The sequence below is a fragment of the Muntiacus reevesi genome, chromosome 1 (assembly GCF_963930625.1).
Source record: "Muntiacus reevesi chromosome 1, mMunRee1.1, whole genome shotgun sequence".
In the NCBI taxonomy this organism is placed as follows: Eukaryota; Metazoa; Chordata; class Mammalia; order Artiodactyla; family Cervidae; genus Muntiacus; species Muntiacus reevesi.
Genome location: NC_089249.1, coordinates 183,514,832 through 183,524,252, shown reverse-complemented (window position 1 = coordinate 183,524,252; position 9,421 = coordinate 183,514,832). Strand labels below are relative to the sequence as shown.

General features: G+C 54.7%; 1 protein-coding gene across 2 annotated transcripts; it reads left to right on the top strand.

The window, feature by feature from the left end:
• Positions 1–1,294: 1,294 nt before the first annotated feature.
• On the top strand, positions 1,295–9,047 carry KXD1 (KxDL motif containing 1). 2 transcript variants are annotated; one of them, XM_065917404.1, is made up of 5 exons: positions 1,295–1,410; positions 4,142–4,263; positions 5,271–5,423; positions 7,233–7,279; positions 8,076–9,047. In XM_065917404.1, exons 2-5 carry the CDS (start codon positions 4,163–4,165, stop codon positions 8,303–8,305), a joined length of 531 nt encoding a protein of 176 aa, XP_065773476.1. In that variant the 5' UTR covers positions 1,295–1,410; positions 4,142–4,162; the 3' UTR covers positions 8,306–9,047. The 2 variants fall into 2 exon arrangements, with proteins under 2 accessions (XP_065773476.1, XP_065773477.1); XM_065917405.1 differs by having other exon boundaries at positions 1,380–1,445.
• The last annotated feature ends 374 nt before the right edge of the window (positions 9,048–9,421 follow it).

Genomic DNA, 9,421 nt, shown 5'->3' with positions numbered 1-9,421 from the left:
AATCCTTCCGGCTTAAAGAAGATTCTTATTATCCATCCCTATTGTCTGATTGTGTGCACTTGACTTGAGGCTCAACCCCCCTTTTCTTTCTTCGGAGGTTTCTTGCACTCTTCCCGAGTCACTTCGACTCTCTGGCCGTTTTCCTCAAGGGAGAAATATCTCAGAAGAGAGGATATTTTGCTCTTAGCTTCTTAGCTACTGGCAGGTCGGTATAAGCTCCGGATTAGGTCAGAAAAGACTGCCTTATGCCATATGAAATCACCAAAGGATATTAACGGAACTATGGATCAGGACTCCACACTCGCTTCCACACACAGGTCTCATGCACACAAGACAGCCTCTGGGATGACCAGGCCACCAAGGAAATAGTTTGTCACCTCTTGTGACGTTTATTAGGGCTTTCCAGGTGGCGCTGGTGGTAAAGAACCCACACGCCAATGCAGGAGACATAAGAGACGCCGGTTGGATCCCTGGAGGAGGGCATAGCAACCCACTCCAGTATTCTTCCCTGGAGAATCCCCATGGACAGAGGAGTCTGGAGGGCTACACAGTCCATAGGGTCGCACAGAGTCAGACACGACTGAAGCGACTTAGCACGCACGTGACGTTTCTTACCTTGGTCCCTGCACGGAGTAACCTGGTCGCCTATGTGCCTGCCTGGGCCCCTCCCCTGGGTGCCGATGAACTTCCGACCCGGAGTCCGCTGTCAACCCAAGGGATAGCAGACTTCCCCTCCCTGGATACCACCATAGGGAGACAGTGGGGCGCATCTCCGGGGGGGGGGGGGTAGGGAGGGGCGTCCGTTCGACCCCTCCAGGTGACATGGATCCCAGACGAGACCCCAAATTGTTGAAAATGTCTTCCGCCGGCGCGCGCGCCCCGAAAATGGATTGGCAAGGCAAACTTTACTTTTGCAGAAGGATGCACAGCCAACAAGTGTGACCGGCCAGCACACTGAGTGGGAACCCAGCTCTGTTTTATCGGCTAATTCAAGGGAAGGGCGAGAACAGTGAAGCAGCTAGGTGGGGGAGGGGTCGCCATGTGCAGTTTGTTTACAGGAATTTACAGACTACAAAAAGGCATGATTTTCCTAAGAAGGAAGCTGATTATATCCTTTTATTGAAAAGGTTACGTTATTCCTACATCCCTTCCCGGTTCTGGGCCGCCGCGAAGTTCAGCTTTTGCAAACTACGCCGGCGCGAGAGGGACTGTTCGATTGGCTATTTGTTGCGATGAGCCGGCAAATAGAAGCTACATGTAAGCCCCACCCCTTCCTGCCACGCCTCCACTCACGCAAGTCGGCCTTGGGCACGTCGCCGCCACGCGCGCGCTCGCACGCAGGGTGCGTGGTGACGTTACGGCGGCGCGGGCGCCATCCCGGAAGCGCGAGCAAGGCCGCCAGATGTGCAGGTGCTGCTGCCACCGACGCCCGGGCCGAGTTCAGGGTGGGGCTGGGGACGCAGGGGCCTCTGGGGATGCAGGCCGGGTTGGGCGCGGTCCCCGGGCTGTCGTGGGGTGGGGCGCGCCGCTGGCAACATCTGGGCACCCCTCCTGCGCACAGGCCTCAGTTTCCCCATCTGCGCAGTGGATGCGCGGGTGGCGCTGTGGGCCGGATCCGGATCCGGAGCGCGAGAGTTGGGGCCTCTTGTATTCAGGCTGTGCCTTGTCACCAAAACCGGGCGATGGCCTGCTTGGGCCTCAGTTTCCCGGTCTCACAAGGGCGGGGCATGAGGGGATTGGGGAGCCCCGCCCCACTCGCGGGTTTTGCTGAGCTTGGGCGGCCTATTTAAATTCTGTTAAAAGACCTGGGTGGAATAGCTGCCCCTCCCCGCACTGGTGTGTGACCTTGGGCAATGGAGCCCACCCCTGTGTTGCCCTCGGAGGTGGTAGTGTCTGCCCTGTAGGGGGAATTGGGGATTAAATGAAGTTCTATACAAGTGTTTGTTCTTATTTTTGGAAGCTGGGGAGGCCATCCTTATATTCCTTCAGCTGCCCTCGGAGAAACTCCCTGCCCAGAGCCCAGCGCCTCTTATCACTGTTGGTTTCAGTCCCCACAAACAGCATTGTGAGATTCTAATTCTTTGTTATTCTTACTTTATGGATGACAGATCTAGGAGGTGAGATGACTTTCCCAAGGTCACACAGCCTCCCTCTGCGAGTTTTCGCCGTAAATATATTTGGAGCAGGACTAGAGCCTATGCTGGGTTATTTCCACCCCGTATATAAGCCAGACTGTGGCTCAGATGGTAAAACGTCTGCCTACAATGCGGGAGACCCAGGTTCAATCCCTGGGTCAGGAAGATCCTCTGGAGAAGGAAATGGCACCCCACTCCAGTACTCTTTCCTGGAAACTCCCATGGACGGAGGAGCCTGGTAGGCTACAGACATGACTGAGCAACATCACTTTATTTCACTTTCCTCTTAAGAGGCAGCTGGTGGGAGAGTGTGTCTTGAATCCCTCAGTCCTCACATCTGGGAGCCAGAGATAGGAAAGAGCCCTGCTTTGAAGCAGAACCATTTTCCACAGGTCCAAATGCTGTACCTGCCAGACTCTAGCTGCGGGCGTCCCACCACACAACTCTGTCCTTTGAGAGCCCAAGTGTCCCCTTTATACATGATCTTTGGAAATGTGGAGGGTGTTGGTGTCCATACCTGGCACATAGTAGGATCTCAGTAAACATGGTGATTGGCGCTGGAGGGTGAGAGGAGGGAGGGGGGGAGTTATATTTCATCAGGTGTGACAGTTTGTCTCCGGACAGCACGTGGGGGCTGCAAACCAATAGCCAGATTCAGCACTAAGAGAAGTGTACTCTTGGCCTCTATGGGGTAAATATTAGTTGCTGACATTTGTCAGTGAGGTGATTTCACAGGGACAAGAAATCCATGTTGCAGTTTTTTCTTTTTTTTTCTGGAAAGAATCAGAAGTCTGGCAGGAATCAGGGACTGTAAGAAGCAGCTGTCGTTTCAGAGGTAGATACTGAACATCCAAGTCACATTTGTGGATCCTGTGGGCCGTGGGCCTTTGAGTTGTGACTCATGGTTACTGGTTGTGTGTCAATGGCCCAGTACCTCAGTCTCTGAGCATCATTTTCCTCATACATAAATAAGGATGGTAACAGTTGCTGGTGTTTGAAATTGGTGTCTTGTTTAGCATAGAGTAGATGCTCAATAAAGAGGAGGGTAGACGTGGACTCTGAAAGCCCTTCCTGATCCTGTGCGTGAATCTTAACCAGTTGCAAGTGGGCTTTTCTGTTGGCCATTAAATGTGCTGACCCCAGAGCCAAGCTATGTCAGGATTCTGGGTTTTTCCTGAGTGTCCTTAGGAGGGCCAGTGCTGAAGCCGTGGGCCCTACCGCCCTAGCATGGTCTCAGAAGTCCCCAGTTGCTGGGATGTAATCTGTGTGCCAGAGAAGCTGGGAGCTGCAGAGCCATCTGGATTGTTGGGGCTCACTGCCTGGCTTTAAGTTGCTAATAGAAGTCTAGCTTCAGAGCCGAGTTTGAAAGTTTCTGTTTTGCTCTCAGCAAATTAAATTCTGGCAATCCCTTGCTGTGAGCTGGGTTCTGGGCTTGGCTCTGGAGAAAGCAGCAGGCCAGAAAGACATGCCTTTGTTCTGCTGCAGCTGACATTGTGGGGGTGACCAGCAAATGGGTCACCTGATAACTAAAATAATTTCAGGAAGAGATGAGACAGTGGAACCATTTAAAAAGGTGAAGTGATGAGAGTGCCCAGAGTGGGGGTAGTCATCAAAGAGCCTCTTGGGAGAGAAGGCATTGGAGGGGGTAATGATTTGAGGGACAGCCATGTATATTCTCCCAGCGGGGATGGCAGGTGCAGAGGCAGGGGATATGGGAGGAGGTTGGCAGATCTGTGCAGGAGGAAGTTGCCTGTGACTTTAGGCACATGGGAGTTGGGGGTGTGGAGGTAGAAGGGGTGATGGGATTCTGATGTGCTTGGGTACAAGTTATAAATATGAACTCCGGTGATTCTCAAAACACTTCTGAATTTCTGGGATGACAAAGCTGAGGCTCAGGTGGCATGACCCACTTCATGTGACTTGCAGGGTTCCCAGACCCTCTTATCTATCCCACCTCCCGCACTTCCTGATGCAAACCGAAAATTCTTTATTCCTGCCTGTTTCAGGCAGCGGAGGAGGAGGAAGAGATGGACCCCCCGGACTCGGCCTCGAGGGTCTTCTGTAGCCGCATCCTGAGCATGGTGAATGCGGACGATGTCAGCGCCATCATCCTGGCCCAGAAGAACATGTGAGTGAGGCCAAGGGCCCTGGGGCCCCAGCGTGGGAAGGAATCCACTTGCTGGCCAACATTCTTGCCCTGCCCGCCTCTACCCTGGTCCCACACTGGTGATAAAATGAAGGAAGTGAGCAAATCTTCTGGCTGGCTCCAAAGTGAATTCCTTCCTTGCCTGGAGGCGAGGCCCTGGCACTGGCAGCGGGGCTCTGGGACAGTTTTGCAGCTGTGGACAGTTTGGCAGGGGCCGCAGCAGCTCCTACCCCGAGGCCTGTGGTGGGGAGACCTGGGTTGGGGGGGAGGATAAGGAAGGGGCTGTGGGATTTAAGGGAGCCGTGGCTCACTTCCTATCGGGCGCCTGTTCTCACAGCCTAGGCTGTCTCTGCAGTGCATGCGGGGTCACTTGGAAGGGCTGGGAATGCCCTTTGCCCTCTTTGGGGCTTGGCACTGTAGCCACCACAACTTCCCCCTAATTCCAGCATGCTCTCTGATACAATCTTGGGGTGGAATCAGTCTCCTGGGGCTTTATTTTTGTGTCTTTAAGCTAAAAGTTCTTCATTCCATTTATGGCACAGCATGGACCTGATACCTTACCTTTCTCGTCCTGTGACAAGGGTGCTGGATCTGCCTGGGTCTCAGCACCACCCATCTCCCTCCTGGGTCTTAAGGTCAGATTCAGACCTAGCCCTGGGGGAACTCCCAGGCTGAGAGGAGACAAAATCAGACTTGAACCTTCCTGGCCTCAGGGTATCAGGACTGGACCAGAGAAAGAACCTGGGGAAGCAGGAGAGTCAAAGAGTCTGCTTGAGGGAGAGGGTGAAGGCTACATGAGAAGGGCACCCTTGAGGAGGGTTTTGAAAGTTGAATAGGAGTTTGCTAGCTGTCTCAGACACCAGGTAGAGCTCCACAGGACACGGGAATGATGTACACCGAGGTCACGGAACAGGAAAAGGCCTAGCAGGATCAGTTGGCAGGGCCCTGGAGGCTGAGCAGAGGAGTCGGTGCCCTTTTTCTGCTGCCAGGCTGGACCGCTTTGAAAAGACCAATGAGATGCTGCTCAACTTCAACAACCTGTCAAGTGCCCGCCTGCAGCAGATGAATGAGCGCTTCCTGCACCACACAAGGACCCTCGTGGAGATGAAGCGGGACTTAGACAGTATCTTCCGCAGGATCAGGTGGGTGCTCCCCCTCCAGCCTCCGCCTCCCACTCCATGCTTCGGGTTCCTCTTCTTTTCCATGAGGGCCGTCCTCTCCACAGAGCAGGGTGGGAGACTCAGCTTGTTTGTTTTACAAGGCTTCATCGCACACTTAGTATTGGAGGACTGAAAACCTTAGAGTTTCTGAACTTAAGTTTTATTTCTTTTTGAACATGCAATATAGCACCAGACCCATAATGCAAAAGGTAGGCAGGAGCAGACAGTGAAAGGCTAGCCTCCTGTCTGCCTTGGCCTCCACCCAGTTCCCCAGGTCTTCTCTCAAGAGGAAAATGAGATTCCCGGATTTTGTGGGTCCTTCTCGAGCTGGTTTCCACGAGGACAGGGAAAGACAGTGTCCAAGTCCCCAGTCACACAGAATACTTGACAATCCCCACCCCCTGCCCCGGAGCTCACATCACCGCTGCTGCTGCTAACAGCTGGGGGGCCTGGCCCTGGAACCAGCTATGGCGGTATTTCTGGCCGACCATGCCGCTTCCTCTATTTCAGGAGCAGCCACGTCTGCTGGCACAGTACGTGCTGCAGATTGAGGGCAACAGGTTGGAGCAAGCTCTATGGAGAAATCATGAAACAGGCCAGATAAATCCTGTGTAAGAGGGCATCTTTTCTGGGGCATCTCACCAGGCTGCCCGCCCATGTGTGGTATCGCAGGGATGGGGCGAGAGCTGGAACCCCAAAGGCTGATATGTATGTGTCACTCAGTGAAAGTGAAAGTGTTGGTCAGCCATTCATGTTCGACTCTTTGCAGCCCCGTGGACTGTAGCCCGCCAGGCTGCTCTGTCCATGGCATTCTCCAGGCCAAAATACTGGAGTGGGTTGCCATTTCCTTCTCCAGGGGATCTTCCCGACCCAGGGATAGAACCTGAGTCTCCCACATTGCAGGTAGATTCTTTACTGTCTAAGCCACCAGGGAAAGTTCTGATATCCCTCAGGAAGGACATAAATGTGTCTGCCCAGGCAGAGACGCAGCAGCAGTGGTACTTTGGGGGGAGGAATTGGGGGACGGTGCTGGCTGACCAGAGTCAAGGGTGAGAGACTGCTCTGAAGACCCTTTTGTAACTCTTTGTAAACAGAACTGCATTGAAAAAAGTGAAAATCTCAGTTGCTCAGTTGTGTCAGACTCTCTGCGACCCCAGGGACTGTAGCCCACCAGGCTCCTCGTCCATGGGATTTCCCAGGCGAGGATACTGGAGCGGGTAGCCTTTCCCTTCTCCAGGGGATCTTCCCAACCCGGGTCTCCTGCATTGCAGGCGGGTTCTTTACCATCTGAGTCACCAGGGAAGCCCAAACAGAACTGCATTACTTCAGGTACAAAGAAAAAACCAACAGTTAAAAAAGGGAAACAGGTGCCTCTCTGTGAACTTCAGTTTAACGAGTGCCGGTGTTTGGGGCGTGGACAGGCAGGCCCTCCCAGCCCCTATACAGACATCCTCGCCCCAGATGGAAAGACAGGCTGGGACAAGTCCCCCGGAGGAGTGGCTTTTGAGGTGAGGGGAAGGGGAGCTTCCTGGAAGGTGGTCCTGGTGGAAGAGGGTGAGACACGAGGCCTTACAGGCAGGGCCCAGCCCCAGCCCTGAGGACACTTGGAGGCTGGGTGACAGCAGGGCAGCTACCATCCATCGCGGGGTCGAGGTCCGCGGGCTGAGCGCCAGGCCCCGCTCCAGCCTGGGAGCAGGGTGCGGCCGGCAGTGAGCGGGAGGCTCTGGCCTGCAGCGGGCCCAGCTGTCTCCTCAGCAGGCTCAGCCCTGTGTGCCTTCCCTTCCCCCACAGGACACTGAAAGGGAAGCTGGCCAGACAGCACCCGGAGGCCTTCAGCCGTAAGTGTCACCCAGAACTCCTGCATCCCACTTGCGGGCTCTGTACCCTTTGATGTCCGTGCCCTCAGCCCAGGGCTGGCTTCTGGAATGCCCCCCACGGGCTGACACCAGGCCCAGGCCCTGGTGGGTTGTGGGTCCAGAGACGTGGGGCAGGGGTCTGGCCTGGTCTTCTTGGCAACCTGCAGAGCAGGTGTTGAGATCAGAATCTCCTCTTTTGGCGGAGGTCCTAACAACGGGATGTTGATGAGGATGGCACTCCTTAGCCCAGTGAGTGTCATGTACCCATTATGAGGCAGGCTCTTACCCGTAGCCACCTGTGAGGTGGGGGCTGTGCCCAGCGGGGCAGTGACTTGGCAGAGGAAGCACAGCATCGTCCATGCTGAGCCTCACCTTTACCCAGTCTGCTGAATGGGCCAACAGCTCCCCACCCAGGGCTGCTGAAACCACAGGCACAAAGGCAATGCCATCATCTCCCAGTTTATAGAGCAGGGAGCTAAGGCACAAGCAGGCAAGGGGCCAGGCCCAGGTGACACAGTCAAGAAGACAGAGCCAGGCTCAGGCTCACTGCCCAGGGCCCATATAGGCCAGACCCTGGAGAACCTGAGTCCTTACCTCACTTCACCTTAGAGAGAGGCCTCTCATCTGCCAAGGCCTCAGTTTCCTCCTCTGTAAAGTGAACAAAGTCTTGTCCTGTGGGGTGGAGGTAGCTGTCAGGGGTCATGGGCCCAATTAATCCCTCATCACAGTGCCCAATGATGACAGTGACTCAGCGAGCTCTTGGGTCTCCTTCCCCCAGACATCCCAGAGGCATCCCTCCTGGAGGACGAAGATGAAGACCCCATCCCGCCTAGCACCACCACCACCATTGCCACCTCGGAACAGAGCACAGGCTCATGTGACACCAGCCCCGACACCGTCTCCCCCTCCCTCAGCCCTGGCTTCGAGGACCTGTCCCATGTCCGGCCTGGTTCCCCCGCCATCAACGGTCGCAGCCATACAGATGACGAGGAGACGCCGGGCGAGTAGCCCCGCTCCCAGGAGCTCCGAGGGGGTCTCAGGGCAGCAGCAGCATCGCTCCCCAGTGTCTGAAGTGGCGGCGGAGAACCCTGCCTCGATACACTCAGCTTTGCCACCCTAGTCTGTCATTTAGGGCTCGCCGAGGGGACAAGGCTCCCTCCCTAGAATTCCTGGGGATCTTTCATTCCTGCTCCTTCCTCACTGAGAACATCTCTTTTCTGTGGAATCCCTGTATCAGACTGGGGTGACCAGTCCATCTGGAGTTGGGCTGAGCACAGGGAGCTTTTCCAGAGTCAGGCCTTAGGTCTACTCTGAACAACACTTAAAGCTTCCCAGAGATCAGAGCCAGATGTCCCATACCCCAGCCCCCTGGTCAGAACCCCCTCAAGACAGTGAAGCACTGTCATATCCAAGTTCACTGAGCCCACCCCTGCGCCTACTAATTCTGGTCTTCTTGCCCCTTCCTCTAATGAAAGTACTGAATCCTTTCTCCAATCATTATCTCAAGGAGGTTTCTGAAACAGTTGTAGAAGGCTCAAGACAGATTAGCCATCCACTCAGCCCCAAGCCTGGTTGGGCCCTGTTTCTCTGACCGGAGGTGTAGACCTCTAGGGCCTAACAAGCCTCTCCTTGGGCCTTTGTGGAGCAAGCCAAGCAACCTTGGAGAACAGAGTTAAGTGGAATATTTTTGTACCCGATGTTTACAGATGCTGTTGGGAAGCTATCAATAAAGAGACTCTGTTACTAAAAAGGGGAGGGTGTATCTAGCAGTGACTTCCTTCCACCCTTGGGCGCAGCATCCCAAAACAGGGACAGGTGCTGCATGTGGGACAGCCTGGTTATGGATCGCCAGACACCAGTGGCCTAGAAAGAGATGTGGCTGCTCCGGGTGGGAGTCCCCAGTGGTGACAACCATAATGACCCCACTTCCTATCACCACAGAAGCCTTCCCACTGCTTGCACATCATTTCCTTACTTCCTTGAATAATTCCTCTAAATCTCAGCCCCAAAATGGGCTCCTCAGGGAGCTAGACGGGGTCCCATTCCCCATCAGACGCTGTCACAGAGTCCCCTCATCTTTGAAGCACTTTCCATTCTGTTATTAAAGGTCTCTCTTCCCAGACT